This window comes from Lagopus leucura, unplaced genomic scaffold (assembly GCF_019238085.1).
Source record: "Lagopus leucura isolate 7727_CA_CO unplaced genomic scaffold, USGS_WTPT01 Super-Scaffold_100019, whole genome shotgun sequence".
In the NCBI taxonomy this organism is placed as follows: domain Eukaryota; kingdom Metazoa; phylum Chordata; class Aves; order Galliformes; family Phasianidae; genus Lagopus; species Lagopus leucura.
In genome coordinates, this window is record NW_024962273.1 from 5,017,376 (window position 1) to 5,037,763 (window position 20,388).

The 20,388-nt window shown below is 39.4% G+C and overlaps 1 protein-coding gene across 45 annotated transcripts in view; it reads left to right on the top strand.

The window, feature by feature from the left end:
- The window catches only part of LOC122183568 (von Willebrand factor D and EGF domain-containing protein-like), a 290,489-nt gene that overhangs the window by 157,481 nt on the left and 112,620 nt on the right, over positions 1-20,388 (top strand). For 43 of the 45 annotated variants that reach the window (XR_006180287.1, XR_006180288.1, XR_006180289.1 and 40 more), the window contains 3 exons: positions 5,905-6,089; positions 13,529-13,754; positions 15,883-16,109. Coding sequence is in view for 42 of the 45 variants with exons in the window: in XM_042877646.1 (XP_042733580.1) it covers positions 5,905-6,089; positions 13,529-13,754; positions 15,883-16,109 (638 nt within the window). In the remaining 3 variants the exon portion in view is untranslated. Of the gene's footprint in view, positions 1-5,904; positions 6,090-13,528; positions 13,755-15,882; positions 16,110-20,388 lie in introns of those variants that run through there. The other 2 variants (XM_042877643.1, XM_042877645.1) reach the window with 2 other exon arrangements.

A 20,388-nucleotide genomic window follows, 5' to 3' on the forward strand; every position in this document is an offset into this window, starting at 1 on the left:
TTCATAAAGGACCAGAATGATAAGTGACCTCATTCGTAGGTAAATGAAACTCAGATACATCATACAGACAACATCTTCAGATTGTTGGATGATTTTTTTCAATTATACTTTCTCTCGGGGCTAACTCGTTTGTGATGAAAGAAAAAAAGAATTCCCTAAGAATGAAGCATTATATTCACTAATCCTGCCTGATGGAAGCAATCTGTAGTAAGAGTTTTAGTTGCGTAGAAAATATTAAGGGTATTGCATAAAGTATCCATAGGACTGAAGGAAGAAGGAATGGGAGAAATCTTCACACTTTGCTGCTTCTAACACTGGCTGGACTACGCTACAGGAGGAAGTACTGCAGACTGTGTTTTATCTCAGATTGTGGCAGATCCCCAGAGCTGAACAGTCTAAAGACTACCTTAAAAGAGAAGTGCTTATCCATAACAGACATACATGTGAAATGGTTTGTAATTGTGCTGAGTTGCCTGGGTTACCTGAAGATGCCTTATTTTTTACAACAGTGTAATATCTAAGGGGAAGTGTTGAGCAGCAGACTCCTCGAATACTGTGTCCCTGTTTGGCCTGATTTTTCTTCTTAATTCCATCTGTTATTCAGAACAAATAATACATATGAGAAATGTCTTCTTTCCTCTGCCTTTTCAGTTTCTTTCTAGGTCAAATTTTCTATAATTACCTTCATTTTATACAGTAGTTCATTTATCTCTTTCCATTTCATTCTGTGAACAAATTATGACTTGTTCAAGAGCTACCCATTATGAGTGTGTGGTGTTTATCCAATGTGCTTCATTATTATTTCAGTTCAGTAGGAGGTTCTTCTGCTTCTGAATTATCTGAAAATAGCTTTACTTAATAGCTACTATGGATATAAAAAATATATGATGTTTTACCTATCAGAGGAGCCATGCATGGATTGAGCTTTTTATTTTAGTTGTCACATTCATACTCACAACGAATTTCTGCCTCTGAATCATTTTAGGAATAAAATTTCTCTCATCAATATGCAGGATAATTGTATTAAATAGTAGCAAATATTGGTGAAAAAAGCAGTGATGTAATCACTGTAATAAACTGCCAGATATTTCTTATCTGCAAATAACTTACCTGTCTACTAACGGTGCATCTGTAGCTTGCTTCCACCAGAAGGAATTTTTAGATTTTATAACATCAGAGCTGTCTGCCTTTATTTTGCACACATCTATTAGCAACTTGGAAAGAATATCCCTTTCCTAGTGTCTGCCTTCTTTTTCTGCCCAAACTATCTTTCAACATACAGTAAATCATCCTCTTAGGAAGCAGACGGCACTGACAGACTGAAAACTTCAGAAGCTTTCACCTGAGCTTTTCTACATCAGTGTAACGCAGCTATTGGCCATGGAAGTGGCTGGTGATGAAAAGCTTTCCTTCTGTCTCTGAGACAAGAGAAAAAAGCTAGCACAGACCTGAGCTGCCACTGGTTTGAAGCTACAGCTTAATATGCTATGCATTTTGGACTGATTTTTCCAAACAAAAATCCTTCCTAATTTTCCAGTGAAGAGAAATTCAAACACCCTGCAAAACATATTCTACAACTATGGATTCTAGAGCAATTAACAAAAAATAGAAAATTTCAAAATCTGCAGAGGAAGGATTTCACAAAATAACCATCCATCATATGAATGTCAAAAATAAGAGGATTTTCATCCATAAACTTAAGTAAATGTGTCATATATTTGTGGCCCTGGGCTTTCCCAGAGGGGCCCAGCCAGAAGCCCAGCACAGGGAACCTCTTTCCCAGCCATAGAGCAATCAGCACATCACCAAAAGCTGCTGTTGGTTCCAATTATCTGGTCCAATCACTGGGCATTCATTCATCCTCCACACAAAAATTATTTTATGGTCTGCCAGCTATTTTCTGGAGCTTTCAGATGCCCTTTAAATATATTGTGTGACTGGCACTGCTTTACACAAAACAAACACGTACATCAGGCTTGTGGACTATATTTCTCTTGGGGTTTTCGAGCTGCCATCACCTATTGATATTATTTGATTTGCTGCCGCTATTCAAAACAAATAAACAAAATCTCAGAGCTTCGTAAACCTTTCTTTGTGTAAGCCACTGATATTTACTGGGAGTGAGAGTGACAGGCAGAGCAATCACACCCACACTCACCTGCCCTCAGAATTAAAAGCAAATGTTTAGAGAATGATTTCCTTTTGAGCTTTCAGCTTTCTGTTCCAATGTTCCTGATGCCCCTCCTGACTGTGAGCATCAGATGGAATGAGTGGGTGCCTGGCTGACCCCACAGCAGTATTTGCAACCAGGGTGGTAGTGGAATCACCATCCCCAGAGGTGTTCAAGAAATTTGGAAATGTGGCACTGAGAGATGTGCTCAGCGGGTGTGCTGGACATGGGTAGGTGGATGGACTTGGTGATTTTAGAGGTCTTATCCAACCTTAATGATTCTATGATTCTATGATCTGCTCCACCAGCATCACTGTCCAAGAAGTGCAACACTGGGTGACCCACAATGGCATCCACCATGGATGGACTTGGAACAGGATGATCTTTGAGGTCCCTTCCAACCCAAGCCATTCTATGATTTCATGTGTGGAACAGTACAGCAGAAATTCACTTTCTGCTCATTTTCCAGATGCTTGTGCCTTCTGCAGGCAGCTCTCCTTTCACTGGCCAGCCCACAACCATTGTTCACTTCATTTACATAGGACAGCATCCCACACATTAACATCATGTGAATCTCAAGCTCTGCAGCGCTGATGCCAGTTTTCCCCATGCCAATAGGGAGACAGATTTTCCAAGCAAACCTGTGTTGTTCCACCACAGATACACAAACACTGTTTTCACTTAGCAGCTGCAACAGTTATTGGTTTTGTTTGCTCTGAATGTGTCAGAGTATTTCTTTGCAGCAAGAAGCTGCTGCAGAACTGCTGAAGTTGAGTGAAGCAAAGACATGTGCGCATCTGAGCAACAGCTCCTAGATGATACAGAGAACTGGCAACAGAAGCAGCTCCTTGCAGGAGGCTATAGCAGATGACACATATAGCTTTCTCATATGTAAAGACATAAACATCTCCTTTTAGAGGCAATCTAAGCTACACACATAGGGAGAGTAACAGCAGCTCCATACAAGACATGGACACAGACTTTTATTATCCCACAGCAGTACAACTGTGATACTGAGCATTGCATCACTGTACACAAAGTTGACATCTGCACCTGGTATGAATGAAAATGACCAGAAGGCTCCATCTGGTCACTGTGTGGATGCAGGAGGCATGGGCAGGCATCCCAAGGGAGAGTCACCTGTAGGGCCCCACTGTTTCTTTCTGGATTTTCCTTAAATAACATTTTGATGCTATGATCTGGCTACAGTGATATCTTCATTTATTTTCTATAGGAAAGACAGTACAATTCTCTTACATAGTGACATGCACGTTAAACTTTACTGTGATTGTCATATGGCTGCAATAAGATGCATTTTCATGAGGAGCTCAGTAATTAAGGGGTTGCCCTGCTGAGACCTTACTGCAAAACCTGGGCAAGTATTGGTTAAAGCTCTCTCCTGCTCACAGCATTTCATAAATACACTTTTCAGGGGTGAGCACATAGTTGTTGTCTCAAATACTGCCAAGTTTAATGAGTGAACACCCTTCTCCTCCCCAACCTTACCTTCCTCCCCCATTTCAGAGAATCATAGGGGTTGGCTTGGGTTTTGCTATTCCAAGTCCCTCCATGCCCTTTGCATGTCCCATCTACAGCACTGAACGCTTCTAATGCTAATTTGCAAAGTAGTGTTTTCTAAACTACTGCAAACAAAACTATGGGAAGGATGAAAATAATTAGCTGTGTCTCAAAGCCTAATATATTTGCATTGTTTAGACAGAGCACTTAATCATTAGTTGGGCCACAATCTGTTGTGTGAATTTGGATTATTACTAATACGGCTGAGCAGAAGGTTATTAATTACATGTAAATGGAGTTTTTGATATTATTGTTATGGAGAAACTGAATGTTATTAATTACATTACAAGGGTCTCACAGGATCCCTGTGCCAATACTGTGTGTAGAGCCATATTTAAATACCATTTACTCTTAGATGCTTTTGTTTCTTGTTCAGAATGAAGGAATTCAAAGCAGGCAAACAGCACAAGCCAAAGCCCTGTTCCAATTAACACTCCTGAAGCTGTGAGTGATATTTAATGAGGCTGTAGGGAAGCTGCCTTTTTAAAGGTTTTTAAAAATAGAGTAAACTTTTTAATGAAATAGATGGTCTGCTGCAACATCACCTCCTTGGGCTGGGACTTGGCAAAGTGGTTCCCAATGCTGGGCGCAGATCCCCAAAGAGGACATCTGAGAGAGGGGATCAGATCCCAGATCTAAGTGGTGCAGAACTTCCAAGTGTTTTTTGTTTTTTTTTTAATGGCTTTTACTTACATAAAAGTTTGAGGCACTATTTACTGTTTTTACTTGAAAATGCAATTGTTTTAATTCAGAGGAATTTTGCATGGGAATTGCATTGTAGTTTTGACAGTTAAATTCTGTGAAATTTGCAGTGAAGACTCTGTTATGCTACATTTTGTCCCCATTTGTCTTATATACCATTGCTTTGCCTTTGGCACAATAAAAATTATCTTTAAAAACAATGCCAGAAATGGATTGACTTTGACCTTCTGAGCATCTTGTCAATAAAATAAGAATGATAAATCTGTTTCAGAGTGCCACTGGCATAACATTAGAGTGATAATTCAAAAAGCAGCATTTGAAAAATGGTATTTTGGGGAGGGTTCTCATTCTCTGTCAATAAATATGCTCTATTTACAGTGCAAAGGGGTAATTCTGCTAACTGCCATACTTCCTCTCAAAACCAAGTTGTGCAGTCCCCTGTGCTCTCTACCAGCTACATCACTGTTAACAATTAAAGATTACTTCAGCAAGAAATGAGCTGAGACTTCTGTTGCTGATGTGCACAGCAGTCCAACTCCACCTCAACCTCCTCTTGTGCCCCACTCTACAGTGCTGATACAGCCACAGTGGGTTTTGCAGAAAAGGAATAAATGGTTGCTAACAAAGAAAAGGCTTTGTTTTTCTACATGATCAGCTTTTGCTAACAAACAACTTCAAAAAAAAATAAATGACTGGAAGGCTTCCTTTTATGAGGTGATAAGAAAATACTGAATATTCTGCACTGAATCATGAGAAACATGAAAATAAACAGAATGGGAATGTAAACAAACATACAGTGAGGGGCAGCAGTTTAGAGTCAAACTTAGTGATGCACACACAGGAGCTGTGATGTGCCTGGCTTTATGGGTACCTGCCTGGGGCGAGTCTGACCTGTGGCTCCAATAGTTGCAAGACTAACTCAAGCTTATTTCTAAAGAACACACAGTTGGCTTTTCTCTTTTTAGTATTTCTTGTTTTCATTATTTTTATAAACATGTATTTAAAAGCATGTGAATCACGGAATCATAGAATGATTTGGGTTGGAAGGAACATTAGAGGGGGACAACCACATCCCTTGCATCGCTGCCACCCCTCTTTTGATGCAGCCTGGGGCACAGCTGGCCTTCCAGGCTGCAAGAGAACACTGCTGGTGATGTTAAGCTTTTTTTCCCCACCAGTTTGACCTTCTAATTTTATATGGTGAAATACTAAATTCCATAATTTCCCACTGTTAGCCTTGAAATCCAAACCAAATCTAAACATAAGTATCATAGAATGGCTTGGGTTGGAAGGGACCTCAAGGATCATCAACCTCCAACTGTCCTGCTTCATGCAGGGGCACCAACATCCATATCTAATACTAGACCATAAAGTAGATACACTCAAGTGATTTTAAGTGGTTATTGCCAGAATCCAGCTATGTTCTTTGATCTTTGTCCTGTCTCACCTTTCAGCTCCTGAGTGCTCCCCAGCTGGACATCGCATCCTCCGCAGCCCATACCGCAGCACCAGGTTTGACTCGCTGGAGCTGCAGCGAACGTCTGCTCAGGTCCTGGTGTGTGACCACTCATTGCCACCAGCATGGTATCGGTTCATGATCAACAACACGCCTGCGGAAATGCCAACGAGATGCATTGAAGTCAGTAAAAATTATGCAATAACCTTGGTGAATGTGAATGAATCTTTTTCCTTTCCAGCCACCTCTATACCCTCATAGCCAGTAGAGTGCAATGGGGAGTGGGAGGTAGTGGGAAAAGCCCTTTCATATATCACCACTCTGAAAAGAGGACAGTTTTTTTCTGGTTTTATGTGCATTGAATATATGTGACAGTAATGTTTAATTTGCAGTCAATCATTACTGCTCCAGTAACCTGAGACCCTAAGCAAAGTTGTTACCATATCACATAGCCCAGTTGCAGGAGGTTAGAACAATTTCAAACAAACTAATTCAACAAAACTATTCAGAAAACAATGAACTAGTTACAGTAAATGACTTTACAGATGATATATTCAATCTAGAGTGCCAGGAAGTTTAATTTGAGGTGATGCAAACCCTGCTGGAGAACCTTCATGAAATTAACAGCCATACAAAACAGACCTGTGAACTTGTCATAACGGGTATATCTTCATAATCTAACATGAAATGAAATGTTAATAGGTAATTGTTGCTTGCGTGGGATTTCTAGCTCTCTGCATACACAATCCATAAATCTAATTAATGTGAACAAATTGACATGATTATTATTGAAATATGCATTCAATGGCAGTTATCCTTGAAACAATATCCCAGTGCACTATCTGGTTTATTTTTAAAAAATTGTTCTATAAGTGTGTATGCATTCTATAAAATTATTTAATTTGTCACTGTATTTCAGCATTTTTCAGTATGTAGCAATTCTTAACTGCCTGATATTTTTTTCTGACAATGTATTCTTTGTTTCTTCTAATCTCTTCTGTGGAGTGTGTTATTCAGGTTTGTACAGCTATATTCATTAGTTTAGTTCTTTATCTTATAACATAATTCTTACCATTGGTTTCTTCATTATGGTCCAAATGACAGTAAATCTGTTTTGCTGTTGAAGGATTACATCTGTTAGATGTCGCAATTGGAAGAATATGCTTCTTTCAGATCTTCACCTTCTAAGTCTGCCTCCACGTTCCATCTCTTCCACTTAATTAAATCATTGTTTAATTTGGTTTTCCATTTAATTTGAGCAAAAACCTCTGGAACAAAATAATTTAAATTAATAACTGCACAGCTTCCACTCCCTAATAAGCAGTTATTATTGGGCATTCTAGTCTCTGGCTGGAGTGAGCTGATTTTAATTAAACGAATCAAAGACAAAATCCTCAACAGACAGAAGAGAAAGGCACCAAATAAACCCTGACAGTAAAGCTTGGAAGTTAAAAAGTGCATTACTCCAAAACCTTGTAAAATATGTGTCTGCTGTTATTCTGTTGATACTAGCTGGATGCAATTAGCTGGTTATCAATAGATAAGATTAACTTCTTAATTCAAAGCCATAGTAGGTAAGGATCTTTATCACCCAACTAAGCTCAAAGGGGATTTAAATGATAACAGAGATTTAGAAGTCCCTTCCTGACTAAGAGACAATTGCAGGAGGAGAAACATCTCATGATGGGTGAGCAAATGGGAGGTTACAACCACAAAATCTGAATCTTGCCACTGAGCAGCTCTACAACAAGAAAAGAAGATACCCCTATACTGTTGAGTAGCCACAAAAAGCCTTGTGTTCAACAGAGGGCAGAACCAAGTCACAAACAGAAGCAAGGAAAAACACTCTTAAGAAGCACCTTCTCACCCAGTAATTAAAGCAAGTGGAAAACAAAGGGGATTGTGTTCCAGAATTCTCCATGCCTGGAATCCAAGTGTGGTCCTTAAGCATTTCTTCTTCAAGTGGGGAAAAACTTTAGATTCAAGTGGATTACAAACTTAGGCCTAGTCCTGTTGAATTATCCTGGGGGAGCGGAGAAAGATCCTCACCTTCCATCTTTGAATTACATCGAATTACAGAACCATCAAATATCCTGAGTTGGAAGGGACCCATCATGATCATCAAGTCCAACTGCTAGTTCTTAGTTGCCTTTCCCCCTATGCTTCCAAAGAAGGCACAGCAATTGCAAGGTCCTGGGCATGCAATCTTGGCCACAGCCACTTCCCCATCCAACAACAAATAGTAGCAAAAAGCAACACAGACTTGCGTATTTTGTATTCCCAGGTATCAAAGCTATGGCCTACTGTTCAAAAACAATAAATTGTTTTTAAACAATTGCCAAATTCGCTGTAAAATGAAACAAACGAACAAACAAACAAATCTTAAAAGGAAGAAGGGCTACCCCTTCAAGTAAAGGCTTGTAGATAAGCCTTTACTGAGTTTAAAGATGGTAGCAACATGCTATTCAGAGAAAATCTATTTAAAAAAATATAGAGATGTATTTAAATACCCATGTGGGAAAGAAAATGATATCAAGCACAGAAACAGGCTTCCAAGTAAGAGTAATATAGGGTGCACACATACGTCTGCATGCATAGATTTACACATACAGATGGGAATGCCCTATGAAAGGAATCAATACTACAAAGAAAGGAGAGAGAACACAACCTTCAGATAAGAGATCACTCTGTGGGTTACAGAGGAGCAGCACATTTTGCTACCTGAATGCCCACAATTGCCCACAATTCACAGCAAACCCAGAAATAGAGCTGTACCTTCCTTCCTCTTGTTTACACAGGGGTAAAAATGCATAGATTTCACTGCAATCTTAAGGAAGAATGTCAATTAAGAATTTGATTATGCAAATAGTAATTGGATCAGGAGGCAGCAATAATACTCCTGGTACTGCATGCATGAGTTGGATTCATCACTTCTCAAAGCAACGCTAATATTGTCAGCTCTGGGTAATCGATTGTAAATAGAAAATGATAAGTTGAAAAGAAAGGGATTAAATCCAGACTCACCACTAGCACAACTATCAGTAGCACACATTTGTCCTCTGAAATTGAGATTTTTAATACCCGTGCTGCAAGGATGTATCTACAGCAGAACTGCAGATGTCCCACTCTATGACAGCATTTTGGAAATGCCCAGTAACAACACCTACCCGTCACATCAAGATTACTCCCAATATCCTCCTTCAGAATTTTCTCTCTCATTTTTCTCTCTTTTTCTCTCATTTAAGCAAAACTATCTCCAAAATTGTGCATTTAAGTTCATGTACAATTAGTATACGTGGCGAAAGGACAAGCAGTGTTTTCAGGGTTGGTGTTTGCTCAGCAGTTGCATATGTAACAATATAAATTTTCTTTTATTACACATAAATAGTAGGCTGTAACATGGGCTGACACACTAATCTTTGGTGTATCAAACACGGACATTTTAAGTATGCCAAACATAACCTGCCAATGATGCCTGATATTGTAGCCCCTGGAGAAGAAGATTTATTTTTCCCGTGCTCAGTGTAATTTCCTCCTCTACTTAACCTGTTGTAGAACATTTTATAATCACAACCAAACTAAAATATTTCAACTGTATGCTATTATTTTTTATTTTGTTTCAGTTTTTATTTTGCTCTAAATCCAGTCCCCCTTCAATATGCAATTTTTTTATGAACTTAAAAGCAAGTAACACTATCAAGGTATTATTTCATGTTTTCATCTGCAATTCTCTTTCTTGTAAGTATACACGAGTACTTCAACATCATAATGGTAGGTATGATGAGGTTTTGTTTTTCTAGTTTGTTTTTCTGACATGCAAAAAGCATTCTGTAGATAAATTGCAATTACAGTCTCTATTGTTCAGAAGCAAGTACTTAAAAGAAACACAAGACACACAGTGGCTTAATTGCTACTACAGATATTCCTGACGTAAACCAATTTCTGTGGCATTCAGCCTGAGATTTCAATTAAAAAAAAAATCTTATTTACTTTAACTTACTACAAAGAAATTGAAAAAAAAACAACTGAGGCAAAGTAAAGTTTTGAGTGGATAACAGATGCAAAATCACAATGCTTTAGCAGTCAACCAACAATATACCAAAAAACCTTCTTTCTCGCTAACTAAAACAATGCATTTCTCACATATGGTGCTATTTATTTTTAAAAGCATAATTTCAGTGCAATACCCAAGTGACAAGAACAATCAAGCTTGATTTCTTTGTGCAATTATAAAGAACCTCAGAGAGTTCCATCAATCAAACTAGTTGATTGTCCAAACTCCAACTAAATGGAAGGAGACATCATTGGATTACACAGTAATGGTTTGTCCCATAATTATTGGCAACAGGAAACAAATTTAATTTTTTCATTTAGGCTTAGTGAACCAAATTATTTAAAAGATTAGCTGGTGCCTAATTGTGATGCAAAAATACCTAATGAGTGCTTACCTGCCACAAAAAGGTGTTGTGAACATTAATTAGGGCATGTTTATAAAACTCTTTGAAGATCAAAACCAGCGCTTAACTACTACTAGATAAAGTACAAAAGTACACTGAACACTCAAAAAGCCTTTCAACTGCATAAAAACTGCTTTTCTGTGTGCTAGAGAAGCTTTCTTTTGTCTAACCAGTGTCACAGAGTACCTAGAGATGCAACAAATGACCTAGATTTGGGGTTAACAACAATACAGTTTATGTCACTAACTTACCATTACGTTGGCAAAGTGCAAGTCCAAGTAAACGCATCAAATGAAGTAACCAAACATACCTTATCCACTATAGGGAATTTTAATCAGGCATCCATTAAGATTCACATCCTCAAAACCATATGAGAGAATTTATAGGGAGAAGACTACCTACTGGTAGACCTACAAATGAACTCAGAAATAAAAGGACAAACTTTGGGCAGTATTGCTCTACCATACCTTAGTTTTCTTCCTGCTGCATAGCTCGATTTCAAGGGAGAAATGCTGATATTTTCCTCACCACAGCACTAGTGCTGCCATGTGCTGTAAGTGATGCAGACTGCTTGGATAACTCCAGCAAACCCATGGTCTGATTCCCACCATTGACTCCTCAGCAGACAAACTGCTGCCTGCAAGAAACTTTCAGAGTCTGCTCTGGTGTGGAGGCAGCTGTACAACTCTCATTCTTCATTTCAGAAGTGTTGCTGAATTATGGTGTGAGATTCCCACGGCTTTTTTCTATTCTTAGAGCAGCAATGACTGTAGTTATTGCAAGTAAAAGCTATGCCTTAAATGCCAATCTTTTGCTACCTCTGTATTCAATTTTCTGTTTACTCTCCCAAATGACTGCTTCAACATTTACTGCTAATTATGCCACAGCTGGAACCCGAACATTTTGGCTCTTTGAAATCTCTCCTCCTAGACATTTTTCCCTTTTTTCCTTTGTTTTATTCTGTTCTTATCTGTGCTGCTCATTGAATACATGAATATACAATTGCCCTTGTCTTCCCAGCTCTGTTTCCTAGTTCACAGAGGCCTTGCACAGCAAATCCTTTTGGCCAGCATGGGGCAACTTGCCCAACTAAGGTGGACAGCATGCATCTCAAAGCAGGAAGTGAACTTGTTGGCCTCATAAAGCTGCTGGGAAAACACAAATTCTTGATCTATACCAAAATTCTTTGTTGGCCACTGCATCATATAATTTGTTCCAATTACTGTTTTCTCACAGTCTGCATTTCCTGGTTACAAAGTCAGTCAAAAGGGTTCATCATATCTTGTAATTTGTGCATATTACATAATAAACAATTTCACTCAGGTGGTTTCAGCACGAGATTTTCCAGAACAAAGCCAGGGTGCTGTGGATCACAACAGGGGTTTATCGGAGAGCTTGCACACAATGCTGGGGGCTGGCTCCAGCAGGGCTAATCCATATTTTCTCAGGCATTGAAACAGTTCACAGACTTATGGAAAGGATAAAATACAATGAGGGAGAAAATCACTGCCTTCTGATTTCAGAGGGATTTTTGTTGTTGTTGTTGTTTTATTTTTTTCCTGCGTGTTTAGAGGGGACACAGACCCACTTTTAGGTACAGATTGCATTTTGCAGCCAGAATGCACTCGCATCTGTCTATTTATCTACATGGCCCACAGCACTGTAGATATACGAGTCTCATTAATGAATTTGTCTTCTCAGTACTGCTGCAGGGAAGCACTATCAACGTTCCAACAACCCCTTATACCACTGTTTTAGAGATAAGGAACAAAGGCACATCAGCAGCAAGGGGTTGCCCAAGGTCGGGCAGCTGGTGGGGAAACTGAGGCACCATGCCTACCTACATGTTGAAGTCACTTACTCAGGTCAAGGTAGAAATGAACAGGTGGAAGAGCTTGTTTTCTGGTCTTTCTAGTTCAACTGCTCCCACAGTTATCATAAAAATAAAAAACAATCTTAAAAAGTGAAGCAGCAAAGCTGGCTGGGCCAATGGAAAAAAATGTTAGTCTTTTTCTGTGTTTTTTTGTTCTTTTTTTTTCCCAATGTGATCTGTAGCCAAATGTCCACAGCAGGAGGGAGCATGTTGCTGAAGCTGAACAATTAGATATAGCGTTGCTCCCTACCGCGGGCTGAGGAAATGCAAAGCAGCTGCAGCAGACACTCTCTCTGTGGAATGTGACTAATATATGAGAATTGATTATTGCTGGTGTTTGGTTTTAATTTGCAAACCTTAACTCAAATATCACTCTGCTTTGCATACCGGTGAATGATGGGTAACAGTACAGAGTAACAAGGCAGCACTGCAATTGACTGTGAATATTTTATCCGGTGAGGATTTTGCCTAAACTCCTCATTGAAGTAGTAAAATTAAAGACAGCTTTGGGTAATCACATGTCCTTAGCCCATGTCAGGGCTGAGATGCCTGAACATCCCTTTGTAAGATCAGAAAAATACATTTGGTGCTTAGCCACGACCCAAAATGCCATAATTTTAAGTATTTTAGGATCAGCCCTTTCCAATGTGTGAGCCTCCTGCTGTGGTTGGTTGCAGTACTCAGTGACTTCAGGGACCTAATCGGTGGATTTGATTGAATCTATCAGACTATAGAAAACTGAAAGTCAAAAACCCCAGAAAATTTGAGCAATTTATATACATCACTTGTATCCGTTTTCTTCCAAGGACAAGAGGGTTAGCCCCAAAGACATGCCTGGGCCATCCTGGGAGGCAGGGCAGGAGCTGTCAAGGAAACAGCAGCTGGACTGATTTGAAGTAAGGTCTCTCAGGACAGGAAATAACAACCTTAAGTTGCTGCAGAGAAGGTTGAGGTTGGATATTAGGAAAAAATTGTTCTCAGAAAAAGTGGCAAGATATTGAAACGAGATACCAAAAGAAATAGTGGAGTCACCAGCCCTGGAGATGTTCAAGAAATACAGAGACACAGCATTGAAAGACGTGTTTATCAGGCTTGGTGGGGGTGGGCTGGGATTGGACTTGGGGCTCTCAGTGGTCTCTTCCAACCTTCACGATTCTAAGATTCTAAAGCGTTGGCTGGGATGCCCTGAGCACTGTGGCCTCCTGCTGGTTCCCTACAATCACAGTCCTTGGTGGATCTCCATTCAGTCCTACCAGCTTCTGACAAACTCTTTCTTTTGTGCACATTCTCAGATGAACAAATGTGGGACACAAGCTCCGGTGTGGCTGTCACTGAGGTCTGAATCCCTGCCTGCTCCAGGTGAAAGCAAGCACCTGATGGCCTGTGGTACCTGGCAGGTCTTTGGGGGCACCAAGGACTGCTGCTTGTTCCGGATACCCATCACTGTCAGGAACTGCATCAAGTTCTTTGTTTATCTCTTGCAGCCGACTCAAGGATGCATGGGCTACTGTGCAGAAGGTGAGGATCAATTTCATTCATCAGTAGGACTGTCTCTGTTACTCTTGCTGCTGTTCAAAAGTCCTGGTACTGCAGTACACATCTCAGTGACCTTGCAGTCAAGCATCACTCCCAGTAAGATGCAGACCACGTAGAAAATAAATCAGCCACATTCCAAGGTGCTCCCGAGGTATAAGTATTATTGCCAGCACACAATGGAAACTGGTTTGTGTTACTGAATAGCTTATGTGGTTACAGATCACTTGTTACCTTTCCTTCTGTATTTCACTCCATTTTGGCTTGAAGATGCACAGCCAGCGAGTGGAAGCATCTTGTTTATAACAAGGCACTGTATGCAGAATAGTTTCTAAGGCTTGTTCTTATCTTAAATAACCCAGTATCACCCAGAAAGATAATTCTGAAACTCTGAGAGGAAAAAAATTCCGATAAAAATCTTTTTCATGACATATATGTAATTATTCTCATCAGAAATAATTTTCAGCCTACTACAAGGGATCCAACCTCTGTTCCGTAACTAGGAAACAAAGGAAATAGCAGAAAGCAATTGCTCACTCTGTTAAGCCTTCTGAACTTCAATGCATGTTCAGGTGCATATAGATTGAGTTAGAAAAGATGATTCTTCCTCAAAGAGGAAAAATTACCATTGTAATTCCCTTTCAGCATTTTTTGGACAGAGACATGACACACTGAGAAAATAGGATTATCGCCTTTCAATTAGAAAAAAAGTTTAAATAAATTCCAAAGAGAGAGAGATAACTATGTTCTTATCTTTATCAATATTTTATCGTTCCCACAAAGAGAAAAGACAGAGAAAAAAAAGGCTTAAAGAAAGATAAATTTACTATTTTGAAAAAAGAAAACTAAAATACTGGCACTAAAGTAAATGAAGCTGCTCTTTAATTTTCATGATTCTTTCTGAGAAATGACTTTTTTTTTTTACCTGAAAACCCTCATTTTTCAGTAAGCTTTCAGTTGAAGAAGCTGAGCTTTTTCCTACGCTTGAAGACTTTTTACCAATACCATTTCAGTCATTAGTTTTGTACTTTCTGCCAATCCATACCTATTCAATAACATTAATCCACCTTCATTTTTCATAAAAAGAATATTAAATAGTTTGTTAGTTGCTTTCCAAAGCAACAACTTCCTACCACCGGTGTTGAAGCTTTCTTTTTTTTTTTTTTTTTTTTTTTCCCCATATATTTCAGTAATTCTTTAGCTTCTTGATTTAAGGATGCTTTCAGAATATTGTGCAATGGATGGAAAGAACCCAAGGCTGAAGTTCTGGAGGGATGCTGACACACTGTCTGAAATCCACTAAGCACTGGACAAGTGTTAATATATTGGTTCTCCATTCTGCCTCACGCCTTACTGCCTTGTGCTTCCATAATATTCTCTATACTCCTTCAAAAAAAGTTTCTTAAAATATCCTTTCAAAGCCCTCGCACCAGCTTCTTGTTCTCTTCGAGTCCAAGTCTCTGGAGATGAGAGAACATCATCCTACAGCATTAAATATCTTTTTATTTCTCCTTGAGAGGAAGAAAACTATCGGAGTTCATCCTCTGTCAAAGCCTACAGACATAGGCTGTATTTTTAGAGGAGTAGAATAATTCTGGGCAGAGTGAGACTACACTGAGCAAGCTCATCCTAGGAATGTCCCAGCACAGCCTGGAAAGGATCCTCACAGCACAGTGATATGAGTTGGATGCTATTTGAGTTCGCTTCTGCAACATCATTTGTTCTCATATCTCTTCTGTAACTTACTGAAAAACTCAAGTCAGAAGGTTCTGCTTCTGGGAATGCAAAGCTGGCAGCCTTTGCTGAAATAATTGATTTGTATTAACCCATGCACTTCATTTCAATAATGCTGTTCTGAATGCAAAATAAAAAAACAATATCCCACGTTTAACATTATAGCAATGGGCAATCAGTACCAAAATAGCTACTTTTGAACTTCATATGAAATACTGTGTCTTGTTTACATAGCTAATTATCAAATCACAAGAATATAAATGTGGCATTTCTCTCACATTTAGCTATATTGAAATCTTCCTGTTGAGTGAGCGATTCTAATATTAAAAATGTTTAATATTATTATTATTATCCTGAATCCTTCTGCTTTGCCTTTCAGAAAAACTCCCAAGCCTGACTTTACAGCCAGTGATAACTTCTGAGCTCGTGCGAGGTCGCGCCCACCTGAAATGCGCCTACAGCTCACCCAGCTGGGGGCTGAGCTACACGGTGCTCTGGTCACGTCTGGTCGCCCCGGGCAAACAGGAGCAGATCCATCAGGACACCACCCTGCAGACGTGTTCCTACCTGGAGATAAGCAGCAGACATCTCCAGCTGGGAGACACAGTAATGCAGCAACGCGTGGTCCGGCACTCTGCAGGGTCAAACCCCATGTGAAAGCCCCTCTGGGTGTATTCTAGGGCTGCTCCTCGCTCGTTACATTCACATCTAAAGTGAAAAAAAATATATCAAAATGAAAGCTTGATTTCAAACAGGCTTATATAATTTTTGCCAGATTTAGGACACGTCATATTTCTTCAGATTGCATGGTGTTTGTTGAAGCTGTCCATTTTACTGTTTTCTAATGGTAGCCTTACACATCCATTACAGCCTGAACACCATAAAGCTGGTACAAGTAATAGAAACATGTGCCTGAGACAGTTCTATCTTAGTGTTTGTTGTACTGTGCAGCAGCAAGAATCTGCACTAGACACAGATGCAGTTATATGCACTCAGTAATTTTTATACTCGTGGACCAGAGACACAATAGCATCTTTTCACAGAAGAGAAAGACAGTATAGTAAAATAGAGGTTTATTTTTATGATCTTTTTCATGGTGTTCTGCCTCTCTGATTCCAAATTTGTGGTTCAATAGTATGCTGAGAGATAGAATTCATTACAAAACAATCTTTAAGAAGTGTATTTGATGGCTTACATGGCAACACAGATCTAGCGTCAACAACAAAGCTGAAGCCAATACAAGATGTGGAAAAAATTGACTTGTGTATGAATTCACGGCCTTTCATGGTACTAAAAAAGACTTTAAAAGTTAAATTAGGTTCATAACTTTTACAGGCAGAGAGCCATTAGTGATGCTACAATGAACTGAAAGAATAAACAGGGATAATGGCCTTGTGTTAAAAGTAGGTTGGAAATAGTCTTGACATTTCACAGCTCCTCTTTGATATAGTTAACAAATAAGCTTTTTGCAGTTCTTGAAGAGATGAATCATTTATAACCATGGCACAATCTAGATAGGTTTTTCTCTTATTCCTCCTCATAATTATGCCTCCTGAGTTCGGAATCTGATGGATGCAGCCTTCACTTATATTACAACACAGAGCAAAAAATTATGCCAGTTTTCAAGACAAGTTTGTGTTACAAAGAGATATTTTCATCAAAGCAATCTCACATGTAATCACTTCAAATCTAGATTTAACAATCCGGAGGGATTCAGAGAAAATATAGTTCTACTAACTAGTTTCATCACCAAATACTTATAAGACCATTTTTATTATATTAAGTTTTCTGTAAGCCCTTCTTGTCCTCTCCTGAAAGCCACATGTTTAATTTAGCTGGTTTGATGAGGCTAGAATGTTCCTTTCCTTGCTAGAATTTTTTTTAGTTATTCTTTTTAAACAAAATTTGCAGCCTTTTTGATTAATTACAATTAGCCATAAATCATCATTGTTGAAAGCCAAACAACAAAGCCCCAACTGAAGCTGGGAATTCAGTTTTAGATAGTAGGGATTTTAGAAAAGTACATATTTGCCATCCCACGCAGAATTTCTGATAACAGTCAGAAAGGGCTGGATGCTCCTTTCACTTCCAGAGGTGTAAACATGAAGCATCTCCATAACTACTGATAGGGCCACCATGAAGGAATGGTAATGCCACCCATAGGGAGATGCAGACCTCGAAAACTAAACTTTGCTGCTCAGATGTGGTTTGGGCCCAGGATGTTGCAGACAACATGTAAGTGGAAGGATTTTTCCTTTTTTTTTTTTTTTTTTTTTTTTAATTACTTTTGCAATGATTTATATTCAAGCTATAGTTTATCTATCAGAAAGTCCCCAGGTAATGGGTTAATCATATATTATCAATATATTTTAATACTCAGTCAAACCTTAAAGAAGAGTAGAGATTTACCAGCCAACATTTCTGAATTTGCATTGACTAAACAGCCAGTTGTTTTTTAATAGCTGTCAGGTGTGCATTTCTCCTCCATCTTTTGGCTCCAGTTTTGTTATTTCAGACAGTAATGTTGGCAGCATAACGTTCATGAAACTATTGCTGCTTTAAATAAATCCATAACACGCCGCTGTTTCTATTTGGGCACTGAAAGAAGCCTACTCCATGTGATACAAAAATCCTGGCATTCTGAAGCCTTATTTATGCGATGGTGAGAGAGGTCATTTAATTCCTTGAGGCATAGCCATCTATAAATTATAGCGGCACACTGTGAGTAATGAGTTGTGCTAAGGAAGGTGTTTAGAAGAAAACTGTGCAATTTTGCTCAGCGCAGCAATCTCAAAGTTCACACAATGAGGAGCAATTTTCACCATACATAAACTGTCATATAGTCATTAAGGTTGGAAAGACCTCTAAGATCACCTAGTCCAACTACTGATCCATCCCCAAAATGCCTACTACTCATGCCCCTCAGAGACATATCAACAGGTTTCTCGAAAACCTCCAGAGATGGCAATAAACTATGATAGTAATTGCAAAAAAAAAAAAAAAAAAAAAAAAAAAGTGTTTTACTTAAATATTTGCTTAAACAGACTGGGCATTTTGTAGGACACTGCAATACATCAAAAACGTGCAACACATCAAAAATCCAGCCAGAAGACCATAAATGAGTACCTTGATGTAGAACAGAGCTAATTTTCACACTCGAGAAAAAAAGGAGTGAATTTTCCCAGTGCTTAAATATGAAATCGATCCCAGCCATTGGACTTAGCACAGCAACAGAAATAGGAAAAACTACCTTTTTGTAGGTTACACCTCCTCTTAAAATTTACTTCTGAATCTTCAGGCAGAGAGTGAAGAGCATTTCCACAGAAACAGAGCTCCAGGTGGGCTTGGAATGACGGTAAAGCAGTGACAAGCAGAGCTTCTAAGGAGCTATCTCACTGCTCCCCTGGAATACTTACCTTCAGCTCTGCTCCTCCTTTCTCCTCTTACTGGCTTTGAAGCACAGCTGCTCCCCATAGAACCACTCATCCAGTCCTGGCCCATTGGCGTTAAATTGAGCAGAATAGGACATTTGGAGGCCTTTCAAGCCATCACCAGACACCTTTCACCTGTCAAGATCAATTTCCTGCCAATCCTTCTCTTGCAAGCCATCAGTGTGCATGAGAGGCTCTATCTTGCTGCCCCTTGACTGCCTTTTGACATGGGCTGCGCAGCTCCAGTTCTGGAGTTAATAGAGAAAATTGTCTCAGTCTTCCATTCTGGCAGCACACAGACATCCCTGTCCAGTCAATGGGCACAGGTATCCCAAGTGCTCATCCCTCATGTTGAGAAGAGAGTTCTCCACAGATGGCCAGTGTTAATTACCAACCTGAGCAGCTTCAGTTCCCCTGCCTCTCACAAGACTGGCTGTCTGGGTCAGAAACGTGCTTCCATCCACTCCCAGTACTCCAACCTGGCAGCTCCCCTCATTTTGGGGACAAGTGTCACTGCCCTGGGAGGAAGCTCTCACTGCACGCTCAAGCTCCCATAGATGATTCCTGCAATGCATTCAGAACTAATTAGAGATGTGGAAAAGAGTGAAAAGTAAGGGTCTTTTTTCTTTTTGAAATGAGTAGAAAGGACAAATTTGGAAGAAATTTACACTCAAGAAGCTTTGAAAAAAGTATGATGATGTGCAAGTTATTAAGGGGAAATTTGCTAAAGATGGTGACAGCTTCCAGAATTAAAATACTCTCCCATCATTTCCCAGAGCTACCCGACCTCCACCAAATCAATGGCTGAACTCTGCTTTCCACCGAGTATGCAGCTCACAGGATTCACTGTGAAGTAGGAAGAAACCTGAGTCCACTTAAAGGCATAAACCTGCTCCAAAGCACAGGAAATAAGGCATTTCTTATCTGCTAAGGCATTTTTCTAGCAGGAATTTGTGCCTATAAGTTTTCTGCCCTATAGGAAGATACACAGAGAAGAAGCAGCCCACAGCTGGCAGGGATCAAGTTATCAAGTGCACCCTTAAACTCTGTCCCTTTAAAGGAGATGCTGAAAAAAAATATTATTTGATTATTTTTTTTTAACAGATCTGATGAGTTTGTGGAAAGCTACTGCCTAATATGTCATTGGCCATCAGCATGCAGCTGTCAGTGCTGCTTTTATCTCTTTGTTTTAAAAAAGCAGCATTCGTAGATGGAGAAGGAAAAGAGGAGAAAGAAGAAGTTGATTACTGAGCTGAAGAAAAATGAGTGTTTAGCTGAAGGCAAAAAAAAAAAAACCCTCGCAGTGACTATCATAATAATGATGTGACAAACTGTCAACCTGTAGCTCCGCAGCCAACGAACACATGGGCTGGTTGAGCACCTCATGAGGTAAAGGCTTTACAAGCAGAGGCGCGACAGAAAGACAGGAATGAAATGTAGCTCGTGATGGGTGT